The sequence below is a fragment of the Nanorana parkeri genome, unplaced genomic scaffold (assembly GCF_000935625.1).
Source record: "Nanorana parkeri isolate BGI_ZX_2015 unplaced genomic scaffold, ASM93562v1 scaffold1273, whole genome shotgun sequence".
NCBI lineage: Eukaryota > Metazoa > Chordata > Amphibia > Anura > Dicroglossidae > Nanorana > Nanorana parkeri.
The window spans coordinates 137,497-165,216 of NW_017307541.1; the positions used below are offsets into that span (position 1 = coordinate 137,497).

General features: G+C 44.5%; 1 protein-coding gene across 1 annotated transcript in view; it reads left to right on the top strand.

Annotated features, from left to right (window-relative positions):
- The window catches only part of LOC108797422 (AT-rich interactive domain-containing protein 4B-like), a 239,620-nt gene that overhangs the window by 57,426 nt on the left and 154,474 nt on the right, over positions 1-27,720 (top strand). Inside the window, exon 4 of the mRNA XM_018569011.1 lies at positions 17,463-17,553. Coding sequence (XP_018424513.1) covers positions 17,463-17,553 — 91 coding nt within the window. The remainder of the gene's footprint in view (positions 1-17,462; positions 17,554-27,720) is intronic.

Genomic DNA, 27,720 nt, shown 5'->3' on the forward strand with positions numbered 1-27,720 from the left:
ATGTCATAATTATGGGGGACTTCAATTATCCTGATATAGACTGGGCAACAGAAACTGCTAATTCAAGAAGGGTTTGTCACACTCTCAGAGATAATTTTATGGGACAAATAGTGGAAACACCCACTAGGAAAGATGCCCTGCTTGATTTAGTATTTACTAACAACTCAGAGCTAGTTGCAGTGACCATAGAATGATAACATTCACTGTAATTTCTAGGAAACATAGACATGTCAGCATGACATGAACACTCAATCTTAGGAAGGCTAACTTCAATAAACTGAGAAACCTACTAGGAGTCATAAATTGGGATGCAATCTTCCAGAATAAGAACACTAAAGAAAAATTGAATAGTTTCAAGGAAATCTTAGTGACATTAAACCCTCAGATTTTTTAACATAAAACAATACTGTAATGTGTGCCTTACTGTAATCCATGGTAGTTTCCCTTCTCTTTGCTGTTTTTTTTTTTCCCATATAGTTTTTATTAAATTATAAACATACAAGAGAATATTGTACATCTCAGTTCTCAACAACTGGTGTCATTACATTACAATCAATTCGTAGCATTTGACCAGTTCACATAGTGACGTAAGGCTGTGCTAGGTGAGAGCAATTGTCCAAGCATTATAATGTATTGAATTATGCCAAATGGTTCAGAAAATAGTTATGTACAGTATAATGGTTTTTCTATCGTTCACTTTTTGCATCATACAATTGATTAGGCCTATTAGACCTCATAGTTGCAACGAGCTTGTAAGAAATATCAATTGTAAACTCCGGAAGGGGAGACCTATACGAAAAGTACGGGGCTCCCAGACAAAAAAAAAAGGGGTTATTGGTGTTTCAGTGTGTTTTTGGGGGGTGCAGGCTAACCGCCTGGGAATTGCCGAAAGATTTTAAAACTAAGTGCTTCAAATAGGGACACCATACAAGACTAGTAGACACACAATGGACAAGACAATCACGGGGGAGGGAGGGACTGACATAGGGGTGGAAAGAAAAGAAAGGGACTGACATTAGAAGGAATAGGAAATGGGGAGAAGAAGAAGGGTAGATGAGTCTGGTGAGGAGAGGATGAGAAGGAGAGCGGCATTCTGTCTGCACATTAGCCTAAGGGATTGACAAACACAGGCGGGCTAGGAATGGTAAACTACATCATACAGAGTCTGCGCTCATCTGCCTAGGCAAAGTACTTGTCTATCCAACGAGACCAAGTCTTTTCAAATTTAGTCTTATCATTGAGCTGTGCTGTTCTTTTCTCTTGTGTCATAATCCAGTTGATATGATTGATCATACTAGGCATGCTAAGGGTTTTTGTCAACCAGTTTTTAGCTATTTCTCTCTTTGCTGATGTACAGACATGCATTGTGAGATGGAAGTGTTTGCGAGGGAGGTCTTCCGGTTTGCAGTTAAGTAATGCTATGAAGCGGTCCTTGGATATCGGGTTCGCGAATAGTGACGTGAGGAGGTTAAAGACTTCGTCCCAAAAGGCAGAAACCCCTGGGCAGCCCCACCATATGTGGAAAAAGGTACCTGGTTCCGGGCAGCCTCTAAAGCAATTAGGAGAGCGATTAGGATTATAGATAGCCACTCTGGCCGGCACCAGGTACCAGCGTAAGAGGACCTTATAGTTTATTTCCAACATGCTTGCAAAGCGCGAGCTTGACTTAGTGTTTGCCCAAACTTGTTCCCATATATCATCATCCACTGGGAAGTCTATGTCACTTTCCCATTGATGGACATAGGAAGGGGGAGGTGTATCTGTAGGGGTGATCAGGGCAGAGTAAGGAGGGAGATTAGACCTGAGGTGTGTGGATTGTCTCAACAGACTTTCTCAAATGGGGATAGCATCGTGGGGCTATTTTGTTTTGGGGTGTGAGTGGTTATAAAGTGCTTGATCTGTAGATATCTAAATATTTCCCTACCAGGGATTTGATGGTGTTCCTGCAGGTACGTGAAGGGTTTTATGTCTGTGGTGGGCCTTAGTTGCCAGAAGTAGGTAAGGTTTCGTTCAGACCATACCGAGAACCGTGATGGTTGTTGCTGGGCTGGGGTGAATAGTGGGTTTGCTAGAATGGACATTAAAAGGCAAGGTAGAGGAGAGTAATCCAGATGAGTGTTTAAAGGAATCCCATAAGTGGAGAGAATGTGACGTGATCGGGTTCGTTATGGGTGGTCTTTGTTTTCGGTCAAGCCAGAGTAGGTTGGCGGCTGATGTGGAGTGTACCAGGGCGGACTCCAGGGGTTACCCACCCCGGGATTTCAGAGGTTGAGTGATATTTTGCAAGTTGGCTAATTTGTGCAGCTAGGTAATAATTAGCTAGGTGTGGGACCGCCAACCCCCCTTGGGACTTCGGGAAATATAGCGTGCGTCTGGGGACTCTAGGTCTTTTGTCCCCCCATATAAAGGTAAATATTTGCGCTTGTAGTTTTTTAAGGATTGGGCTGGGTACCGCGACAGGTAATACTCGAAAGAAATAAAGAATCTTAGGCAAAAGGGTCATTTTTATCGCGGCAATCCTGCCCAACCAGGAGAGTTGATAGTGGGACCATGTCCGTAAACATCTGTGATAATTTGGTCATCATCTCTGGATAGTTTGTGTTATATAAAGATTGATAGGAATGTGTCAACTTAATACCTAGATATGGCATGCAGTTTTCACACCAGGAGTAGGGGTAAGAACTCTTTAGAGATGCAACGAGTGGTGCAGGCAGGGAGATGTTTAGAGCCATAGATTTAGAGTCATTTTATACAGAGTCCTGAGATATTTGCGAAGTCGGACAGTATTGTTGTGAGGTTGGGCAAAGTGACCACAGGGTTAGTTATAAAAAGCAATGCATCATCCGCAAACATGCAGATCTTATGGGAGGTGCCTTTTAATTTGATGCCGGAGATATCCTGGGAGTTACGCAACTTCTGTGCCAGTGGCTCTAAAGCTAGGGCAAAAAGAATAGGTGATAATGGGCAACCCTGTCTGGTGCCCCTCAAAATTGGGAATGATTGGGAGCAGAAGCCGGAATATTTGATGTGGGCTATAGGTTTATTATAGAGGGAGGAAATCCAAGTGAGGAAGGACGGTCCAAAGCCCCAGTGTATTAGGGTGTGGAATAGATAAGGCCAGGAGACACTGTCAAATGCTTTTTTGATGTCAAGGGAGAGAAGCATTGTGGGAATTTTCTTTGTGCAATATGAGCTAGGAGGGTAACCCTCCGGACGTTGTCACTTGCTTGTCTGGTGGGGATGAAACCGACTTGGTCATTGGAGATTAGTTGGCCAATCACACTATTAAGTCTGTTGGCCGGACCTTGGCTAATAATTTAATGTCTACATTAAGCAGGGAAATCGGTCTGTAGTTTGACGGGTTTGTATGATCAGCAGCTGGTTTGGGGATCATGCAAATCAAGGCAGCGAGGGATTCTTGGCCAAGGGATTGTCCTGTGCGGAGGGCATTAAAGGAGGAGGTTAGGAGGGGGATCAATAGGTCTTTGAAAGTGACGTAGTAAGCAGTGGTGAAGCCATCTATACCTGGGTGTTTACTGCGAGAGAGTGAGGCTATTGCAAGGCCAACCTCCTCCTCCGTGATGGGTTCCTCAAAGAAGGCTACTTGGGCCTCTGTCAGCTGTGGAAGGTCCAGGTCATTAAAGAATCGGTCAGTTTGAGTAGGGGAGAAGAGGTCCTGGGACGAGTAAAGAGTAGAGAGATGCTGCTGGAACAAGTCCAGAACTTTCACTGGGTTACTTGTGTGTGATCCCGTGGATGTACGAAGCTTGACCGGTTTAAAGGATGGGTCTAACCATCGAAGTTTGGAGGCTAAGAGAGAGTCAGCTTTGTTGCCTTTAATATAAAATTTGTTGGCCGTACGGTGGAGTTGTCGAGCGGCATGTTCAGTGAGTAAGAGGTTAAGAGCTTGGCGGGCTGACTCCAGGTTAGTTTTGTGAGTTGGGGAAGGGTCCGATGCAAAGGCCTGTGAGCATGATTGGAAGTCGGTCTCAAGTTGGGTTAATTTACTCAAGCGCTCCTTTTTAAGCATCGAGGGCAATTGGATAATACGTCCCCTGAGGACCGGTTTGTGCGCTTCCCAGAGGGTTACCGGGGAGATGTCAGGGGTTCGGTTAACCGCTATATATTCTGATATGTATGATTTCAAGTAACATTTTAGAAGAGGGGTCTGTCAATAGGGAGTCATTAAGTGTCCAATTTGGGGAGGTAGAGACTGAGAGCTGGGAAGGGAGGATCATGGTGACTGCCGAGTGGTCTGACCAGGGGACAGGTAAGATCCTGGAGTGTAGATTATGAGGTGTCTGGGAGGCATTTACGAAAATGTGGTCTATTCTAGAAAAGACATTATGTGGATGAGAATAGTGCGTGTAGTCGATTTTATGTGGGTTGACCTCCCTCCAGCAATCCACCAGAGAGTATGATGCTATGAGGTCTCTAAAAGTTTTCGCAGCGTGCAAGCAGGAGGGAGAGGTTTTAGATTTGTCTCGGTGAGGGAACAGCACCATGTTCGAGTCTCCACACATTATGACAGTTCCCGTCGAGCGTGCATGTACCTTTTCCAAGAGATCCTTGAAGGAGAGCTGGTCCACGTTGGGAGCATAATATGTGACCAGAGTAACCTCATTATCGTCTAGGAGGCCCGTAAGGATCAGGTAACGCCCCAGGGGGTCCCGTGTCTCTGTTTGGTATATAAAATTAACCGATCTACGAAACCCTATAAGGACCCCTTTCCGTTTACAGGAATCATTTGCCATATATATTTCCGGGAATTGAGAGCTGAAGTATTTTGGACAGGACGATCTGGAGAAATAAGTCTCTTGGAGAAAGATAATATTTGCGTGGACAGACCTAAAATATCTAAAGGCTCGGGTCCGCTTGTTGGGAGAGTTTAGGCCCTGTACGTTTAGACTTAATAATTTAAGTGACATGGGGGATCAGACAGAGATCTAGTTTCATGTACTCACCCGACCAAGTCGCCTGTGTTTGGGGCAGCCGCCTCGGTCCCACCAATGTGCAGCTCGAAGTAGAAAGCTGAAGAAAGTCCCAAGAGAAAGAAGAGATGGGAAGAAGGAAGGAGACGATAGGGTGGGGAGGGAACAAGACATCAAACATCCAACATAAAAACATAAACTTAAACACTCGGAATAAATCCACGACTGACTTGGACCGTTGGGTAGTCGGGTCCGGGTGAACTCAAACTACCCAAGAGGTTCCAAGAAGTGGGGAGCACAGTGGCATGCTCGCCCAGGCAACTTACGTATAACTATAACTCTAACAAACGGTGTAGAGAAACCTGGAAACCAAACTTTAAGTAAACTTCCATAAGATATCAGTTCGTCAGCTTCTATTGTAGAGCTGGTGTGTATGGGGGTCAGGGGGTACAGAGGTGATAGAGTAGTCATGCTGAAGTATACCCGCCCTCAGCTATCTCTACAGAGCCCAGATAATTTAGGTGGTTTAGATGATGTACTGAATAGTGGGGATATAGGGGATGACAAATAAATTTGAACAGATGAGGGAGCGATCCACAGCCAAAGCATTTGGTACTGGGCAGGAAATGATCCTTTTGGTTGTGTGGCTGTAAGCTAAATAACAGAGGCATAGCCCATATCTGAGGGAAGGAAGAAACTCCACACAGGATGTCCTAGCAAATGGAGAAAAATCATGAACACATTTGAAACCACAACAGCTATCTAAATATTTTGACTACAATAAAAAGGATATGGTAAGCGGGGGTCATTGGCTGCAATAATAGGACTGACTGAAGGCGCCACCGGCTGAAGCAGTTCGCGATGGGGCATGGACGTGGCTTGTAAGGGGAGACTCTGGATGTGATGATGCATTGGAACCGGTTGCCCGAAGCCATTGTTCAGTCTACCTGGAGAAAGTGGGAGTCTGTTGATCATCATCTCATTCCGGGTCGGAGTGTGGGTAAGGTATGCCCGTGGAGGGTCACAGTTTCTTTCATCCCGGGGCGGTGTTTTTGGATGTCGTCTTTGTTACCTGGCCGCAGGATTCGCCAGAGTGGTGCTGGTCCGAGTCACTTCGGGACCTCTTGGAGGAAGACGGTGGAGGATGTCTCCGAGCAGGGGGTGCAGGCGACGAATCCATAAGGCCCATAGCGGCCAATTTTGCTTGGGTTTCCTCTAGGGTGACACAGACATGCTGTCTACCACCATGCGAGAACAACAGCCGAAAGGGGAATCCCCATTTGTATTGGATGTGGTGCTTAGTGAGCACTTTAAGACAGGGTTTCAGTGTTCGCCGTTTTGCGATGGTCGAGGGGGCCAAATCAGTAAAGAGCAGGTACTCATGACCCTGGAAGGATAGTGGGCCTAGCGATGCTTTGGTTCTGGCTGCCGCCACTAGAGCCTCTTTAGTACGATAAAAATGAAGCTTTGCCAGAACATCTCTCGGGGGTCCATCCTGGCGTCTGCGGTTCAGTGCCCGGTGGGTTCTTTCGATCTCCAGGCGATCGAGGGGAATGTCTGGGGCCAGCTCCTGGAAGAGCGCAGTGGTGGTAGAGTACAAGTCCTCAATATGTTCCGGGAGCCCCCTGATGCGGATATTAGACCGGTGGGACCTATTCTCCAGGTCTTCTAATTTGGATAGGAGTTGTGAGTTTTCCTCACGGAGGGTGCCAATGTCCCATGTGACCACGGAGAGATCAGTTGCAATATTGTTACACCTGTCTTCCAGGGCTGCTGTGCGATGCCCTATTTCCCTGAATTCTTTCAACAGTTTGTCTGTTATCTGCTTTGAGGTGGACTGAAGAGCCTTTTGCAGCATAGCATCAAAGCGCTTCAGGAGAGCTGTCTGTGATCTTTGTCGAGGGCGATCTCCGTCCTGACTGTCACGGTCTTCCTCCTCCATATCACTGCTGGATGCAGAGGTCGGGCAGTTCTGTGGAGTGTTAGCGCGGGCCGCTCAGTGATGGGTTGTTGTTTCCCCTTGTTGGGGTTGCGGGTGCCCGAGGATGACATGACCCGATGCCTCGATGTATCCGGTGACAGGTACGGGAGGTGAGAGGGTTGGGGAGCGAGAGGCTCCGTGCTATTCTTACGGTTGCCTGGGTGAGCTGCGGAGCCGTCTCAGAAGGCGACCTCCATCGGCGGCTTCGCGCATGCGCTCAGGTTGCTGCTCTTCCTTTTAAATCCTCATGTCTTCTCATGCTTGGGGAGAACTTCCCTTTTGCAGCTGAGTGCCTCTTCCTGTAGTGCTGGCTCAGGTTGAAAACGTACACACATACACCATGTAGCCATTCCAGAGACAAGGCAGTCTGCTGCAAAACAGAAGTTCTGTCCAGCATGGGAAGAGATACGGATTTAAAAGGAAGAGCAGCAAAGAGAAGGGAAACAACCATGTATTACAGTAAGGCACCCATTACAGCGTTGTATGTTAAAATTTTTTAGAAATGTTAGGGTTTGCACATGGATGCAAACAACAAGTGCACAAACTACTTCCGGGGGGTATAGAAGGTTGCAGTCTTCAGAATAATCAATGGGGACCACAATATCCATAACAAGTTGTTTTCACCGAAAACAGTATTGAGGACACATGGGCACGACAAGAGGTTAGAAGAGAAGGGGTTCAATCTTAGAACGCACAAGGGTTTTGTTTTACTGTGCGAGTAGTAAAAATGTAGAATTCCCTTCCATGGGCAATTGTATCCACTGATAGCATAGATAAGTTCAAGAAACTGCTGGATGAGTTTCTTTAGTCACTAAACATACAAGGATATGGGAAGTGTTAAATACACAGATACACACAGTTTGAACTGGATGGACCTTGGTCTTTAACCTCACCTACTATGTAACTACTGTATGTAACATCAGAGGACATGACCTCTCTTCCACTTTAAGCCTCACAGATTAAAAAATGTACAGTATTTCAGCCTTTGGCCCCCCATCCCATTCTCAGGCTGATGTGTATCTTTTGGAAACCCTAATCATGGAGAAGTTCCATGCAGTCAGACAGGTAAAGCCCCAGGTAAAGATGGCTTCTCGGGTGGATACTTCAAAATGTTTGCGGCTATTTTGGCCCCCCATGTCACCTCAATATTTAATTCCTTCTTAGGTGGTCACAGTCTACTCTTGGATATGTTGCGTGCCAACATTTCATTCATACAAAAAGAGGGAGAGATCTGTCACAATGTGCCAACTATAGGCCAATATCTCTGTTAAATGTAGACCTGAAGCTTTTTTTTTTTTTTTTTAAATTCTTTAGTTTTTATTTTGAGCCAACATTTTACAGTAAACATATAACACATATACATTCGGGTAATGATGTCGTACAGTTACAAACGTAGGAAGCATATCTATATCTCCCAGCCCCAGTCGCATAATTAACAAAGGATCAAATGGGATCAACATAATATCGTATGCAACATCCAGGCGTTAGGGGTGACTGCAATGCATATTTTATATGTTTTAATATGTATTGAGCAATAGTTTCGATAGGCAGAGGTGTGTAAACTTAGGGGTCCACCTGTTTGCTTCTGGGGATTGAGGGAAGGGGTGGGACAGCAGACAACATCAGGACAGAAAAGGGAAGAGGGGGAGTCTTACCAACAAGAGGGAGGGCAGTACCAGCAAGCTAGTGTGTAAGACAAGGTATAGGTCAATGGGACATGGTAGAGCCTGTCAAGAGGGTCACTCACGGGGCACTTCCTTGTGAGCCGGTGAGAGATCATACAGAGTATGCACGGCCCTCAGGGGAATCCATGTACTCCTGCCAGTAAAACCACGTCCTAGAATAACGCTCCTGTCTGCCCTGAGAGGACAGAATCATGCCCTCCATCACCCTGATCTCCTCCACTCTGCGTACCCACATAGGGATTGTTGGGGGAGAGGGATTCTTCCATAGACTAGGAATGCAGGATTTAGCTGCATCCAGCAAGTGACACACTACAGAGCGGGAGTAGGCTTTCCTGGACATAGGAATGGTGTGTAGCAGGAAAGTAGTGGGGTCCAGTGGTAAGTCAGATTCCATACACTTCTTCACAATGTCGCGAACCATGGACCAGAATTGTGCTAAAGCTGGGCAAGACCAGAAAATATGGAGTAGAGTACCCCCGTCCGCATTACATCTCCAGCAGACGTTGGCAACTCCGCCATACATTCTGTGTAAGAGCGCCGGTGTTCGATACCATCTCATAAGGATCTTATAGTTAGTCTCGTGATATTTAGTACAGATCGATGATCGCAGGGTGAAGTGAATTATATTCTGACATTGGGCGTCAGAGAGTGATCCCTAGCTCTTGTTCCCAGCGTGTCAGAAACACCGGTTTTCCGGGCTCTGTTGGCATTGAAAGAGCAGCGTAGATCTCTGATAGAGTATGTCTCGTCGGGCCCTTGGAATCGCACAATCTCTCAAAAGATGTACGTGCGGCCCCAAAACATACCCTGCCGGTGGTAAGGTGAGTAAGAAGTGTCTCAGCTGGTATGCTTTCCATCGATCCAAACCAAAGATTCCATCAGGATCGGTAAGAGATGCCATGGAGGGCCAGGCACCCCCACTTATAAAATGGGAGGCCTGAAAGAGGTTGTTAGCGATCAAGAATCGGAAAGGGCCAGACAAGGTTCCTGGTGGAAAGGCAGGGTTACCCATAATTGGGTAGAGCGGAGAAGCTTCACCAATCAAACGCCACCTGGCGAGTGCTTTCAAGCACACTGCAAGAGTAGCGCCCACCAAGGGATGAGCTCTAAGCGAGGGGGGGAGAGTCGAGGAACACCATGCCGCCCTAGCTAGGAGGCAGGACAACATGGATTCCTCCAGGGGCACCCATTGTTTTGTAGGTGAATGTCTACACCAGTCAACCAAGCGAACCAGATGGCTAGCTTTATAGTATTTCCGTAGGTCCGGAAGGGCTATGCCCCCTGAGTCTTAGGTAAAGTCAGAAGGGAGTGGCTCAAACGAGGATGGCGATTAGCCCAGATAAACTTTGTCAACAAAGAGTTGACCTGGCGAAAATACCTTTCAGGGATCGTGATAGGTAGGGCTTAAAAAAGATAAAGGCATTTGGGCAGAATAGTTTTGATGGCGTTGCACCGTCCAAACCAGGAAAATAAGCCTTTCTGCCAGTTGGAAAGAAGTGTGCGTACCTGTGCCAAGAGAGGTGGGAAATTGTAGACAAAGGTATCTTTCACGTCCGGAGGTATGAACGTGCCCAGGTATTTCAACGCTCGGGTCGTCCACTAGAAATGAAAGTTATTTTGCAGGGAGCGAGTCAGTGGAGTTGGGAGCGAACTTCCCATGGCAGTTGATTTGCTAAAATTGATCTTCAGATTGGACAGCTCGTCATACGTTGCAAATTCCTGCATGAGATTAGGTAAGGAGATTACCGGGTTGGTGAGAGAGAACATCAGGTCATCCGCGTAGGCAGACACTTTTTGTATTCCGCTGATCCCAGTTTAAGCCCAGTCACATCAATATTAGATCTGATATGCCCAAGGCATGGCTCCAAAGACAGGGCGGATAGGAGCGGTGAGAGGGGGCAGCCCTGTCTGGTTCCATTAGTGATTGGAAAGCGATCGGAGAGGACGCTATTCACCTTAGCGCATGCTGTTGGGATGGAGTATACTGCCGAGACCCAGGACAACATGTGTTCTCCCAAACCAATATGTTTCAAAGTAGCGAACAGGAATCCCCAGGAAACCCGATCGAAGGCCTTTTCCGCATCGGTAGAAAGAAAGAGACAAGGTGTTTTGGATGTCGCCGCGTGATGCACAAAATGACAGGTCTTGATGGGTTATCACGAGCTTCCCTAGCTGGGATGAACCCAAATTGGTCATAGTGCATCAGGTCAGGCATATGTGGGCTCAGTCTAGTCGCCAATATTTTGGTGAATAGCTTCAGGTCGGTGTTTAGTAGAGATATAGGATGATAACTGCTACAAGAGGAGGGATCTTTGCCATCTTTTGGGATCACTGAAATATGGGCGGAGAAAGAGTCTCTAGTGAGCCGAGAAGTGGAGGACAAGGCATTGAAAGTCTTTGTAAAGCGGCCTGCCAGTTCCGCGATCAAGAGCTTGTAGTATTGAGTTGTGAAGCCGTCGGGGCCAGGTGATTTTCCGGTCTTTGTGGATTTAAGAGCGGCGGCAAACTCATCTGATGTTATGGGAGCCTCCAGTGCATCCCTAATCTGCGCGTCCAAACAGGGGATTGCGCTCGATGATAGGTAAGAGGAGATCCTATCCCGTAAAGTGCACTGAGTTGTAGAATCTGGTGTGGGATGCAGGTTGTATAATTTGGAGTAGTAATCTCGGAAGGCATTAGCTATAGCTTTCGGGAGGGACACTTTAGCTTGGTGGGATGTAACCACATGTGGTACGTAAGAGAGCTGTCGTTGTTCTCTCAGTGCTCTAGCTAGAAGTTTCCGCACTTATCACCAGATTTGTAATATTTCCGTCTACAACGTGCAAATGCCGCTTTTACCTTTTTGTAGGAGGTCAGTAAGTTTATCTGTTGGCGTATGGAGAGAATGTCAGCTAGTAGGGTAGGCAAGCCAGTCGATTTTATATTGAAGTTCCAGGGCGTGTAGGGAATGTTAGAGATCTAGTAATTCGGCCTCCCTCCGACTCTTAACTCGTGAGCCATGTTTAATAAAAACACCCCTGATAAAGACTTTATGTGCTTCCCAGAGGAGGACCGGGTTGCAATTCTCTACGTCATTGAGATCAAAGTAGGAGTGTAATTCTCTAGCGACATCGATCTGGATGAGCGGGTCTTGTAGGAAGCTGTCATTAAGGCGCCACTGCCACGAATTACGTGAAGGGTGGTCCGACAGAGCAATGTGCATGAAGACCGGAGCGTGATCTGACCATGTGATCGCGCTGATAACCGCCACAGACATTGGCACTAAGTATTGGTGGGGAACAAAGAACATGTCTATCCTAGAATACGTATCGTGAGGTGTAGAATAGAACGTGTAATCTTTCACGGTCGGATGTTGTTGACGCCAAGCATCGACAAGCTGGGAGCGATGGAGAGAGCGGAGAAAGCGCCTATTAGCTGTCGGAAAGAGGGAAGACGATCTCGAAGGAAGAGTCTAGGGACGGATCCAGCGTACAATTGAAATCCCCTCCTAGAATCAAAATCCCTTCAGTATAGGTCAGCAGCCTGTCCAGAATACTTTCTAAGAAAACCCCCTCATTGGAGTTTGGGGCGTAGATTGCCGCAAACGTGACCGCCGAGTGACCTATCTTGCCCTTAAGAAGCCGATATCGTCCCTCAGTATCCGTCTGGCAGTCTGAACGTCCAAGGAACCAGCCGAGAAAGCCCTATAGAGACCCCTCTGGATTTGGACGTCTCGTTGCAGGAGTGGTAGGAGACCGGGTAACGGACATCTTTAAGCGAAGGGGCAGCGTTAGCTCTAAAGTGGGTTTCCTGTACGAAGGCCACATGGGATCCCCCATCTCCTGAGGTCCTGCAGCAACGTTTTTCTTTTTTCAGGAGTATTAAGGCCCCAATTTGGTGACCAATTTTAGCTCCTCCATGTCCCAGTATGTAGAGGGAATAGAAGATGAGTAGAAAGCAGTAGTGCAGAGTAATAAGGAGGGAAGTGGGAGGGAGAGAAAAAAAAGGGGGGGGGGAGACTCCAAACCGTGGGGTCTGAAGTTTGCCTGGCTTAAGGGGGGACAAAACAAAACCAAAAAACGAATAAGCTTGGCAATGGGTCACGGAGCGATTTAAACCACAGCCAGCTCCGGGTTCACAGCTTCAGATGAAAGAAAATACATGTAAATGGTTGGCACTCGAACAGTTTAAACAGACAAAGTATAACAGCTGCCAAAACATCGCAGCAGGCGTCGCCGCCTATCCCCCGCGGGAAACAGAACCGGGGGCGAGCAACGCGCCACCCGCCTGAAGCCCCTCCCCAGGCTGACCACCCCATCCCCAAGCAAGGGTGGGAAGGGGCGGACACCCCAGGGAAGGTCCCAAAGAGGTCCGGCGCACATAAACAATGGTAAGAGACACCAGGCAGGCCGCCACCCCCCCTCTCCCCCCACGCCGTCTCCAGCACGAACAGCGAATAAAAAGGGTAAATAATATTTCCTAAGAGCATGACCCGAAGATATGAGGCACAAAGTCACCAAAGGGAATCTCCTCCCAGGGATCTCCCCTGGCCTCTCCACAAACCCCTCCGTAATGGTGGGAGGCAGCGAGTAGCCCAGGGAAAGCCCCAGGGGGGTCTAGTGCAAACAAGTGGAGGCAAAAAGCAACCGTGTAAATCTCTACATTGCAGAGGTATCTAGCGAAAGTATCAAAAAGCTAGGATAACCAGTCTCGAGAATGCTAAACATTAGGTTTATATACAGTGGGGCAAAAAAGTATTTAGTCAGCCACCAATTGTGCAAGTTCTCCCACTTAAAAAGATGAGAGAGACCTGTAATTGGCATCATAGGTAGACCTCAACTATGAGAGACAAAATGAGAAAACAAATCCAGACAAATCACATCGGCTGATTTGGAACAAATTTATTTGCAAATTATGGTGGAAAATAAGTATTTGGTCACCTACAAACAAGCAAGAGTTCTGGCTCTCACAGACCTGTACCTTCTTCTTTAAGAGGCTCCTCTGTCCTGCACTCATTACCTGTATCAATGGCACCTGTTTGAACTTGTTATCAGTATAAAAGACACCTGTCCACAACCTCAAACAATCACACTCCAAACTCCACTATGGTGAAGACCAAAGAGCTGTCAAAGGACACCAGAAACAAAATTGTAGACCTGCACCAGGAATTGAAGATGAAACGTGGCTGGGTCTTTCAACATGACAATGATCCCAAACATACCACCCGGGCAACGAAGGAGTGGCTTTGTAAGAAGCATTTCAAGGTCCCGGAGTGGCCTAGCCAGTCTCCAGATCTCAACCCCATAGAAAATCTTGGGAGGGAGTTGAAAGTCCGTGTTGCCCAGCGACAGCCCCAAAACATCACTGCTCTAGAGGAGATCTGCATGGAGGAATGGGCCAACATACCAGCAACAGTGTGTGCCAACCTTGTGAAGACGTACAGGACACGTTTGACCTCTGTCATTGCCAACAAAGGATATATAACAAAGTATTGAGATGACCTTTTGATATTGACCAAATACTTATTTTCCACCATAATTTGCAAATAAATTGGTTCCAAATCAGCCAATGTGATTTGTCTGGATTTTTTTTCTCATTTTGTCTCTCATAGTTGAGGTCTACCTATGATGCCAATTACAGGCCTCTCTCATCTTTTTAAGTGGGAGAACTTGCACAATTGGTGGCTGACTAAATACTTTTTTGCCCCACTGTAACTGCGGTATGCCCGCGGCTAGTTGCTACGCGCTCAGGTCAATATGAGGAAAGCTCAGTAGCAATTTCACCATCCTAAGAACATGACCTGAGGATATGAGGCTCGAAGTCCCCACAGGGTATCTCCTCCCAGGGATCTCCACGGGCCTTCCCACAAGCCACTCCAAAAAGGTGCGAGGCAGCGGTCAGCCCAGAGAGAGCCCCAGGGGGGTTCAATGTAAACCGGTGAAGGCAAGGAACAACCTCATAAATCTTTATACTGCAGAGGTATCTAGTGGTATTATCAAAAAGCTAGGATAACCAGGCTCGAGGAGCACACCTTAGAAATGCTAGACATTAAGCATAGATAACTACGGTATGCCTGTGACTAGTTACCAGGGTTGCTGGGGGTTGCTTTGGAACAGGCGAGCCTAGAGCTCTCCTTGTTTGTTACAGTCCCTTCTGAGAACATTAGAAAATCATCCTATATGCCCGCTTTGCTGTGGCACAATCCTCTGATGTTATCTATGCACCAAGGGAGAGGGCAATCTAAATTTTCGACCAGGTCTCATGGATAAACAATGTTATGGTCCCTGGGAACCATCTAAAACTTGACTCAACGACTATTTAACTTCGCCAGGCGTGCCTTCGTTGTCTGGCTTCCAGTCTCTAACTAGCCCACCTCTTTCTAGGTGGGCTACCCCCACACTGCAAGGTTTAGGTGCTCATTTGTTTTTAGGTGCTAAAATAACAAACTTATCACCCAAAGTTCTGAGCCGGCCAGCTGTCACGGCACTCCCTCCAGCCTGTCCCCTCCTCCTCCGCAGATTTGAATGTTACACACACAGACATGATGATTTACTGGACCTTCGGCTGCTGCAGAGGAAGGGGAGAGACATTCTGGGATCTGATCCAAGAAGCCAGCTCAAAGCTTTTGGTGAATAATTCTTTGTTTGTTTTTTTAACTTGACTTTAACCAGTTGACATCCGTGGTGTTAAACCCCCTTCCCATCCAGGCCATTTTTCAGTATTCAGCGCTGCGGTACTTTGACTGACATTTATTCCGTCATGCAGCGCTGTACTGAAATTAATTTTATACCCTTTTTTGGGGACAGATAGAGCTTTCTTTTGGTGGTATTTATTCACCACTGGGGGTTTTATTTTTTTACTATATTAAGGAAAAAAGAGCAGTTAACCCTTGCAGTGCGGGAAAGGCCCCAAGGGGGCAAGGGCTAATAAATTAAAATCCTGGAGTTCTGCTTTAAGTACCTTTTTGAATGATTGTGTGTTTGAGAAGAGGTTGCTTAGGCTCATGCTGTTTCTTGTGCACACCTGTCAAAACCCCCAGACAGTTATTGCCCCCCGCTTTTGGGCAAATGGGAAAGGGGCCTTGAACTCGAGTTTACCCCAGAACAGAGGGGTAATCTCTACTTGCCTCAATTTCAAGCAGATATCAGGAATCTGGCTACAAAATTTTAACTCGGTAGTATAGGGTCCCCTCTGTGCTGCTTAAAATATTCCTGCAGGTGTCCCGATTGTGCTGGTGTTGTGGAGAGCAGAACACAGCACAATCCTTCATGTGTTATGGCAGTGTCCGCAACTGAGACCTTTCTGGGATCAGGCCCGTGACTCTGTGTTTAAGTTGTGAATTTGGGTAACAGCCTATTTATTGCACTTAAATTGTTTTTTGTTTTTTTTTCTTAGATATCAGTATAAGTGTTCACTGCTGATGCACCAAGTGAATGCTGCTAGGGCCTATACTACATTTTGTTGGAGGCAGGACATTGCGGTTTTGGTTTGCTACGGTAGCCAACATGGAAAACCTTACTGCAGCATTACACCATAGGGAGGGACTATTCCATTGCACATGGTTTTATGGACACAGTTTACATACTCCCAAGAGTATAGAATAGTGATGTTGGAGGGGTGCTGCCCTATATAGTAGGTTTCAGAGAGTAGATTTTTTGTGGGTCGGGTGGGTTTGCGGCCTATCTTCTGTTGCCTTTGTACCCACCTATTCCCCTCCTTTTTCCTTTACCCTTCCTCAAATTCACCCTTTTTCTGTTTCTTTTTTTCTCACTCTCTATCTCAACTCTATCACTCTTCCTTTCTTTAAAGTTCTATAGCTCTTTTTGTGTTTATCTGGATGGGGATGTGTTTGACCCAATAGCAAGCATGTGGCAGACTGACCTTTTCACAATAATTGTGTTCTGTTATCTTCCTTTTGTGGATCACAGGTCATGTCATACCTATGTCTGATTTGGAGACTACTTTATATCTTGACATTTGCTTGTAGTGCTGTGTCTGTGTTTACATCCCTGTCCACTTTAAATGAATAAATAAACAATTTACAACAAAAAAAAGTTTATCTTGTAAAGTTTTTTTTCAGATCAGGTTTATACATAGGGTTGCAAGCTGTTCTGAACAATTTAAGTGAACAAACTGGGGACAGACAGAGTATATGCATTAACATACAGTGAACCACTCAAGCCTTGAGAGCTTTATCCCTTTGTTAGGACAGTGTTGAAATCTAGTTTACATTTGATATTGAGATCTGCCGACACAGTACAGATATGGGTAATCATGATGAACTTTACCTCCTCAGCCCCTTCTGTAACATTACATAAAATGTGAAAACTTCAGTCTTGGAGTTTTCAGAAAAGAGCAAGTAAAAAGGTTAGCAACAGTCTTTAAATATTTTTAAAGTTATGCTATGCAAATTGGAACGTGTAACAAATATAAGGTAGCTGTTTACCAATTTGGCTGCAAATACTCTTTAAAATAATACCCTCTAAAACTGGACAAAAGAGCACAGATGTAAAGATAACCCATACCAGCTAGCCAGTCAAATTCACTTTTTTTTTTAAAATGGGAAATGGAAAGTAAATTGAAAATGTTTTCCTTCTCTCCATTTTTAGAACACTCTTTCTTTCCCACAAGTATGTCATGTTGCATGTTGTAGACAGCATAGACAGAGGTGTTCAAACCTTTGTATTTACAAGCTTAACTGATGCATGTCCGCTTCAGATTTCACACAGATTGAAAATAATTATTACATATTTGTAAAATAGTGGGGGCATAAACTGCAAATTTGACTTGATTTTTTTCCTGTTCTTTATATTTAAATCAGTTATGAAATGTAATGAATAGATTTAACAAGCATTATATTATTATTTATTATTATTTTTTTAACAGATTGCAGATGTGGTAGAAATAAAAAGGCCAGATGGAACTTATCAAGAAGCTGTTATCAATAAATTAACTGATGCAAGCTGGTACACAGTTGGTAAGCATAATCTATGAGGATTTACGTGAAGCTTTAATTATCTTTATTATATTTGAATATTTAAAGCAGCACAACACCCTCAGCTTTTTTCTCCTTATACAGATCTACACAATAAACATTCTTCAATTGCACATTTATTAATGTTGTAAAAGAAAGTCTTACTATTTTAATCCCTTTAGAAAGTCTGCTGTGCTAGCTTCCGTGGCTTTTCTCTCCTCTCAGACTTGCTGTCACTTAGAAAGAGCCGTGCACACTGATTCTGGTCACATGCACATCTTTCTTTGCCAACAACTCCAATGAGACGGGAAGGAATCATTTGCACACAGCTGCCTCCTCCCCCTCCACACTAAACACACTGTGACAGTGTCACTGCTTGTAATCTCCTCTACAGTGCTCTGAATTATCAAAACTACTAGCAACAGCTTTACAACAAACATCAAATTTACAACAATCTACACAGAAAAAAAAACTTTATTTCAAATGTAGGAGCCTTATCCACTGTGATTCTGTGATCCGATTCAGCATGTGAGCTGAGACTCAGAAGAAAGTATGAGGCTGGTGGATTGATGAGTTGATTTTTTTATATCGTGTGAGTGTTGTAAAATAAAGAGCCTTACTAAGCCAGGTTTACACAGGTGCTGGTTTACACAGACCCATTCAGGCCAATAAACTATTTAAAATCCAGCTTTGGAGGGTCGCTTACCGGGAGTCTAAAGGTGCCCATACACTGCACGATTCTCGTACGAGAATCGCGGGAAATCCCGCGATCGTATGAGAATCGTGCAGTGTATGTAAGGCGTAAAGCATGCTTGAAAACCCGCCGGGAATCGTACGATTCTCGGCGAGTTGGTGGCCTGCTGGTTCGACAACTGCCGAACGGGCCGGTGTGCGCACGCGCACACTGCCCGTTTGCAGTCAGTGTAAGCCCGCCCCTCATTAGTCATCGCAAGCCCGCCCCTCAGGGTGCGCGCCCCTCGAGAGTGCGATCTGCCTGTCCAAGATGGGCAGATCGTACGTTTTTTTTTAATCCCTGGCCACCTTTAAACACATTCCTCCTTTCTGGGTTTCAGTGGTTGAGCAAGATCCATATTCAATTGCTTTTTTTACAGATGTACTGTACAATAAGATACAATATCATATTCTCAGAGGAAAAATGATGGCAGATAAACATCCTTTTTTCAGACATATATTAGGTTAGACAGCAATTAAAGTGTGTGAATACAATTAAATTAAAATGTAAAACAATAGATTTAGGGGATTTAGGACAATGAGGGTGAAATTTTAGTTTTATTCTGTGTGTTTATGTCCTCCCACTGCTATTTCTAGGGTCCAGTATTGTAGTGTTTCTCCTTTCTATTTGTTTCTTTATATATTCACAGTTAAATAGCATTATCTTACATCAATTTGGATTGTTTCTGCTTACAGTACCTGGTTGAACCTTCTAGACTCCCTTTTTCCTAGTTCAAAACTGACCACGCTAGCATTAATGTCTAGTGTCTCCTTTTAAAGAGCACCTGTCCTCAATAAAATGTTATTGCATAGTGTGCTTGTGAGCCCCCTATGTGATAGCAGTGAAGTAAAAAAAAAGACAGAAAAAATGTAAATTGAAAAAAAAAAAAACACCCTTAAAATTTGTTTAAGCCCCCTATCCCTGCTTACACAAACATGTGTCATGTGTGTCTACCTACTAAAATGACAAATTTACCACACATGTTAGATATCACCACTGTGACAGTGTATATGACAGTGAGAGGTTGGAAAGGGCAACTTTCCCTGGCTGAGACGGGGTTGAGCAGTTTTCCAACAGGTTCACCTCCTCCCTGTTAACCTGCACCTGTTATAGAAGGGGAGAGGGGGCGAGAGAGAGAAGGGGAGAGAGATCCAGGCTGCACTGGATGGATGCAGACACAGACTGGAGAGCGACTGAATACTTGTGGGATAAGGTCTGGCTAAAAATTGTATGTTAAAAACTGCTGCCGGAAGCTGTTTTGTTTAAAAGGGAGAAAACACCCTTTTGAAAAGACGGTTTATGTTTATTCGCAATAAAGCTGCATATACTGCAAATTCCACAGTACAGACAAGTGACTTTCTTTACTCCACATATGCTAGAGTGAGAACAATAATTCTATGGCTATTTTTGCGGTTAACTCTAAATTGATGACCTGTACAGGATTTTAAATATATGTGGGGTATTGTAGTCTTTCACCGCTTCATGGGCGCTCACAATTTTTTTTTTTTTTTGATTAACAATTTTTTATTTTTTTATTTTAAAGAAGCAGAATTACATGGAACATAACAGTGTACAGCAGTATTTAAGAGTGATGTATTCCAATTATAGTGCATTAAACATATAGCTAGTAATACAGATATTTCCAGAAGTTGGCTTCTAGATATTCCGTTATTCAGTACAATACAATTCGGTTGCTGGAGCAGTATTTTAGATCAGTACTATAGTGGTCTTGGACCATTATATCTACTACATTAGTTTATTCCAATCTTATATCTATTTGCATGAAGATAAGGAAAATAGGGAATAGGGAAAAAGCAAGCTTAGAAATGAATAGAATGAAAAAAGAAAGAGAGTCAGGAAAGATTAAGGAATAGATTTCCACTCGGGGGCATCGCTTAAAATAAGCCCAATCTCAGCAGGATAATCCTAGTCCGGGGGTCTAGCAATTAAGGAGTCCTCCAGTTCCTCCCACAATTCCCAAACCTTGTAATAGAGTGGTGTTGTATTATTTAATCTAGCCGTTAAGTATTCCATTCTCTGAACGTCCTTTACTCGATTTTTAAAAAGTCTGATTCTGAAGGAGGGTTATGTTTTTTTCCAGAATAGGGGTATGAGACATCGCGCTGCTGTCAACAAATGAGATGCTAGTTTTTTTTCATATTTATTCAGTTCTGAAAAAGGAAGGCCTAAAATGTAATAAATTGGGGAAAAAAGAAACATGCGCTTAAAGGTTTTTTACAAAATCGCGCTCACCATCCGCCAATATGATTGAATAGAATTGCAAGTCCAGAAAATATGTATCAAGGATCCTGAAGCAGAGGCACACCTCCAACATAGAGGTGAAATGTTCGGATAAATAGAGTGTAAAAATTCCGGTGTGTGATACCAGTGGTATAGGATCTTATACTGGTTTTCTTTGTATAATGAGCATACTGATGATTTTGAGGCCACACGCCAGATCGATTCCCACTGGGCTTGAGTAAGATCTAAATTCAGCGTTGATTCCCATTTGGTCATATATGGAAGCTTGAGAAATATTTTTGGGTCTGGGTCATTGAGGAGATTATATATAGTTGAAATCAAACCCTTAGAGGAACATAGTTTTGCACATATTTTTTAAAAAGGAGTGAGTTTATCAAATGTAAGAGTTCTTGTGATGGTTTGTGCTAGGTGTTTAATCTGGAGGTATTGAAATATAGTCCTGGAGGGGAGGGATAAGTTTTCCTGGAGTTGTGGGTATGATATGAGGGTCATAGTAGTAGAATCTAAGATGTCGTTAAAATGAAACAAGTGTCTATCTGTCCATACTGAGGACCAGGCTGTAGATAGTCCTGAGGGAAGGGATGGAGTTCATGAGAAAGAGGTGAGAGCTGAACTTTTAGAGGCCAAGTTGTATGTGTACCTATATTTGTACCATATGTCTCTAGTACATTGCATAGAGCTGAAAAGTGTGGATGGTGGTATATGGGGTGCGGAGGACCACAATAGAGAATTTGGGTGAACAGGTGAGAGCCACAAGGACTCAATCTCAGTCCAGGTATTAAGAGGTCTCACAGTACTCCAAAAAGGAATCGCCCTTAGTTGGGCAGCTATGTAATAATGAATTAGGTTAGGTAGCGTCAAACCCCTTTGAGTTTAGGTTTGTACAGTATGGACTGAGCGATCCTATGTCTGCCACCTCTCCACACAAAGTCCAAGATTTCCGTCTGGAAAGATCTAAGGTCTCTCATAGGAATACGTACTGGGAGGGTGTTAAAGTAATAAAGCATTTTTGGTAGTAATGTAATTTTAATCGCCGCTATATTACCAGTTAAGGAGAGGTGCAGTGCCCGCCATCTCTGTAGGAGACGTTTAAGTTCCATGAAGAGTTGGCTTGTAATTAGTAAGATACAGCGTCAATGTTTTAGGGGTAAGACAAACTCCTAGGTATTTCAAATGATCCGATTTCCAGTTGTAGGTAAAGGAAGTTTGTAGGAGGGATAAGACTGGGGGGAGTACATTTAATGGGAGGGCCTCTGTTTTGCCTACATTTAATTTTATAGCCAGATATTTCTGAATATAGTTGGAGTTCCCGATGGAGGTGGGGAAGCGATTGCAAGGGTTGTGTAACAGTGAGTAGCACGTCATCTGCAAATAGGGCTAATTTAAATTCATGATTTTTCATTTTTCAGAGAGACACGATGAATGTGGGGGGAGGCACGGATTCTGGAAGCTAGTGCTTCTATGCATAATACAAACAGACGTGGAGAGAGTGGACAGCCCTGTCTGGTGCCATTTCTAATAGGAAAAACTGAAGAAGTGGCACCTCCTTAATTTAATAATGGCTGAGGGTGTGGAGTACAAAGAGTTAACAGCTGTGGCGAATGGGCCCGTGATACCGATGTGAGTTAGTAGTTTTTTGAGAAATGGCCAGCTAAGTCTGTCAAAGGCCTTTTCAGCATCAAGACTAAGCAATACGGCCTCTGTTTTGGATCTGTTCACCACATCTATCAAGTCTATCATTCTACGGGTATTGTCACCCGCCTGCCTATTAAGTACAAAGCCTACCTGATCTCCATGTATTAGGCGAGGGAGAAGCGTGGATAGTCTATTGGCCAATATTTTAGTGAAAATATTGGAATTGAGTAGTGCAATTGGGCGATAATTTGCGCATACAGTGGCATCCTTATCTGGTTTAGGGAAAACAGTTATATACGATTGGAGGAATGTGGTCGGGATGATTTTACCCTCTAGGTATTGATTGTATAAGGCCGTTTGATAAGGGAGGAGAATATGAGAAAAGGTTTTATAATAGAGGTATGGAAAGCCATCCGGCCCCGGGGACTTAGCATTAGGGAGGTTTTTAATCACTAATTGCACCTCTTCAGTGGAAATGGGCCCATTCAAAACATTCAACTCCTCCTTTGTAAGAGTGGGTAACTTACACTCCAGATAATGTCCAATACGAGACTCCAAAGTTTTATTTGACGAATCAAATGCAGAGTCTTGGAGATTATATAACGATGTATAGTGTATCGAAAGATATCCGCTATTTTCTGGGGATGTTGCTGTAAGGAATTACTAGAGTCCCGTATTGCTGAAATCTGTTTGACATTCGCCTCCGCTCGCAATTTGCGGGCTAGAAGGGTATGTGCCTTATTACCTCTTTTGTAATATTTTTGCTTCATGTAGAGCATAGAGATTTCAATTTTATGGAGGGAGTAGTGTTTGAATTGGGCCCGCAAGTGAAGAACTTGACGTAGCGTGGTTTTAGAGGGTACAGGGATTAAACGGTTCTCCAATTCTCTAAGCTCTCTTTGTAGTGTGTTTTACGTGAGTTTCGCGGTCTCTTTTAACCTTAGACGCCAAGGCTATGCAGTGGCCCCCGAATTGTGGGCTTATGAGCCTCCCATAAAGTGGAAAATACCGATACCGACCCTTCATTGAGATCAAAGTACCGTTGAATTGCCAATTCAAGGTCTAGTTTAGTGGAGGTCTCTTTCAAGAGGCCATCATTTACTGTCCAATGACATTGCTTTATGCGAGATGGGTCTAGGCGAATAGTCACCTCTATGGGTGCATGGTCTGACCACAAAATGGGGCCAATCTCTGCAGAAACCATATTGCGCAGTGTTGGAGTATTGACAAAGAAATAGTCTAGTCTTGAGTGAGAGCTTTGAGGATGAGAGAAAAATGTATATTGCTTTTCAGTGGGATGGACTAGACGTCAAGAATCATAGAGTGAGTGTTGTCTGATTTAGTTTGCGAAATAATTTAGAGTGTGCATTGGTAATTTTTGGGATTGATTTAAGAGGAGCCGCTAAATAGTCTTGTGTTGCTGAGTATGATAGATTAAAATCTCCCCCTATGAGCAAGTACGTGTGTTGTAAGCGATCAATCTTGGACATCAATTTTTTAAGAAAAGAGAGTTGTCCCGTATTCGGGGCATATAGATTGCATAGTGTAAAAGGAATTTCATTCCAGGTCCCGTTTTTAATATGACATATCTACCCTTCTTATCTAAGAGGGACGTGGTAGGCTTAAAAGGGCATGATTCTCTGAGCAAAACAGCCACTCCAGCACGTTTTGATGAAAACGAGGCTGCATAAGATCTAGGGTAAAGTTTGGATATGAAACCAAACGTTTTCCCCGGCGCAAAATGAGTCTCTTGTAAAAAGAGGATATCTGCCTTCGAGGACTTGAACTCTCTATAGGCCAGGGCTCGTTTGGTTGGAGAATTAAGCCCCTTCACATTAAGGGAAAGTATTTTATAGTCTGCAGGGTGCGCCATTATCGTTCAGGGATATGTTTGAAAGCAAATGTGTAGATATTATATGTGGGTGTTGGATCCGAATAGATAGATATGTACTCACCAGGAATAGGAACGTTATGTCAACCCAACTCGGATTGCAAGTCAAACGGCCCCGGGTGGAATTAGAAACAGTGAGAAGAGTGGAGGAAAGAAGCATAAGGGAGAAAGAAGGCAGCTGAAATAAGCAAAAAACAATGTCAATAAAAAACATCAAAAAACTCGTAAAACAAACAATATGCTTTCTGGTGCATATAATATGCATAATCAGAATGGGGTTACGGGTCTCCGAAGTAAACTAATATATATGAAGTTTAAGTTAGCAAACAATTATATCGGAGTGAAGTGTATCTTGTACAACAACCCCAGGTATATCTGGGAATGTAGAGGGGAAGTGGAAAAGGCAATCCACAGCGGAAATATCAATAATCAGTTGCCCGATGGGGATTAATACCGAGCGGTCCATAGGTAGACCCCCATAATATTTATCACTACTTCTGTTGGGCGATTGAATAGGATTATGCAATACTCTTTGGGGGAAAAACAAACAAAGCTAGGACTACAACTATAACTACCATTTTATAGTTATAAGATCAATTTAAACCTATAACTTATCGTAAATTAGACGATTCACTATATCGTATGAAAATTAACCAGCCAAACGTATCCTATACACTACTGGTATGTAACAGGTATACATTATTTCTAGGACTCGATCAAACCCACTTATTAACATCAGCGGGGTCTCCTTGGTGTGTTTTGTTCTCGAGGTCTGCAAAGCGGAGTTTCATGAATAGGATCCAGGCGTGATGATTTCTTCCGTGGAGTGAACTTTTGCCAAAGGGAAGTTTCTGGTGGTATCGTGGGGAGAGGTTCCCATCCAGTGAGCACCGGGCAAGTGATGTGTAGATCACCACAGAAAGAAGAGAGATCTTCTAGAAAGCATAGTGTTGCACTCTTTCCATCTCGTCTCGCAGTCAAGCTGAAAGGAAATCCCCATCTATAAGGCATGTTATTATCCCGGAGTAATGTTAGGAGAGGTTGTAGATGTTGTCTTTGTTGAAGGGTATACCACGAAAGATCTGGCAAGATCTGAATAGAGTTACCGTCAAATTCTACGGCTTTCATAACCCGAGCCTTTTGCAGAATTTCATCCTTAACAGCATAGTAGTGTATTCTGCATATGATATCCCGTGGAAGCGAGGAGGCACCTCTAGGGCGAAGAGCTCTATGAGCTTGATCCAGTTTGATTTGACGAGAGGAGGGCTACCCCAAAATATTGGTGAAGATGGTTTGAAGAACTCGTGGTAGGTCCTCCGGTCCAGTTGCTTCTGGAAGACCTCTTTTATACGCAAATTATTGCGACGGCCCCGGTTATCCAAGTCTTCGACATGGCGTTGGAGATCTCTAATCGAATTAGATTGAGGAACAAATTGTGTTTGAAGTTTATGAACTTCTCGTTTAGTAGTATGAAGTTCGTCATCTATGCCCTCTACTCGTTGCGTAAGTTGTTGGAAGTCTGTACGTAGAAGTTGGATCTCCGAGCGGCACGTATCCCGCACTTCTTGAATCAACAAGCGAAAGTCTTTTTTCGTGGGAATATGTTTGAGACATTCTCTCCATGAAACATAGTCTTCCTCATCAGCTTCAGGGGATGAATGGACATGAGTAGTTGGTGTGGATTTACGTTTCTGTGGTTCAGAGGATGGGTATTTGTCAGTCAGTGAGGGCAGAGGATTCTGAGCAGGCTGCTGGGGAGGTGTCAGTGATAATGGTTGTAGCGGAATGGTACCCCTAGGGATTTGTTCCCCTGAAAGTGCAAAAAGCTCATATTGTGGGGGTAGATCAATTGTAGTTTCTGGAAAGATCTCCATAGGTCCCTCTGTGTTGGATTCCCCATGCATGGGCATCCGTTGTGGTTTTGGATCCTGCTTGAGAGGCTGTGCCCTGGCCGGCAGTGGAGAGGGAGGGCTCAGACATGGAGAAAAGGCTTGATTTAGGGTCGTACCCCACGTGTCTGAGGCCCTTACAAGTGAACTGGGAGTGCTAGTATCAGGGCCCACCCACTCCGTGGCCTGTACATCCTTATCCAATGTACTCTCATGTGGGTTGTAGTGCATCGGCCGATCGATGTAAGGGTTCCTGCATACCTTCCGCCGAGGACGAGAAGGAGGATGGGGAACTTGATGGAGTATTATCCCCTGTTGCAGGGGAGGCACCCCGGAGAAGGCACTGGAAGCGTGTCCATTGAGCGATCCGGCACCATCTTGGCTGGAAACCCGCCGTCTGAGAGATCGGGCTGTTCAAAGTACTTTTGAATACTCGAGCCCTGATGGGAATTCCCTCGGTTACCGGAGGGTTTTTTAGAGGTTTTTGAAGGTCTGTTTTTCATATATATATGATGCCGATGCCACTTTTTCAGGCCCAAGTACATCCCCTCATGTACTTGCCGATACCAATTACCAATACTTTTTCTTAAAGGAAAAGGTGACTTTAAATGATAGTACAACTACATGTTAAGTACTATGGATCATGGTTTAACCTATTCATGTTAGCAGTGGAGAATTGTAACTCTATTGCTGGAGTGTAGTGGAGGTGTATGCTGTATATATGTACTACATATACATTACACACGTCCAGTACACTATAGCAATAGATTTACAGCCAGCCCCGTCCCAGCTTCCCTCACTTACAGTTTCACTCCGATCCCTGTTGCCTCACGCGGTGCCTCTTGTAGTCGGCGCTGGGCAGGATCGCTGCATCGCATCTTGGTGCTCAGCTTGTGGGAGGCGCTTGCAATTCTGCCCTGCTAACATGAATAGGTTAAATCATGATCCATAATACATATACAGCACATACGTCCAGTACACTGCAGTAATAGAGTTACAATTATCCCCTGCTAACATGCATAGATTAAATCATGATCCATAGTACATAATAGTACATAACATGTAGTTGTACTATGGATCATTTTAACCCATTCATGTTAGCAGGGGATCATTGTAAATCTAATGCTGCAATGTACGGGACATTTGTGCTGTATATGTACAGTACCATATAGATATACAATTCTGCACTGCTAACATGAATGGGTTAAATGATCCGTACTACAGGGCTATATGTCATGTACTCTGGATCATTTAACCAATTCATATTAGTATAATTGTAAATGTATTGTCTGCACTGTCTGCACTATCAGCAGTGTGTACTCTATATGTACTCTGTAGTACATAGAGTATATACTGCTAAACCCCCCCCGTCCAAATCTGCCCTCACTCACTGTGCCGGAGAGAGCAGGGACGAGTCAGTGGCAGCGCTGGTCCAGTGGGAGGAGCTCCAGGTGGGGTCCTAATTTAGCTAGGTTAGAGGTGCCTGCCATCTAAATTAGAACCCCACCTGGAACTCCTCTCGCCTGACCAGTGCTGACTGGCCGCTGCAGGTTTTTTCTTTTTCTTACTTCCCTCACCGAGCGTCGCGTCACTGCTGCTCTGGTGGGCGGCGCTCCGAGCGGGGTCATCTGGCAGTCTCCGGCCACCTAAATTAGGACCCCAGCTGGAGCTCTGGCCACCGGAGCAGCAGTGACGCAACGCTCGGCGAGGTAAGAAAAAAAAAACCCATTGCGCTAGGCATCGGGGCATTTTGACAAGTA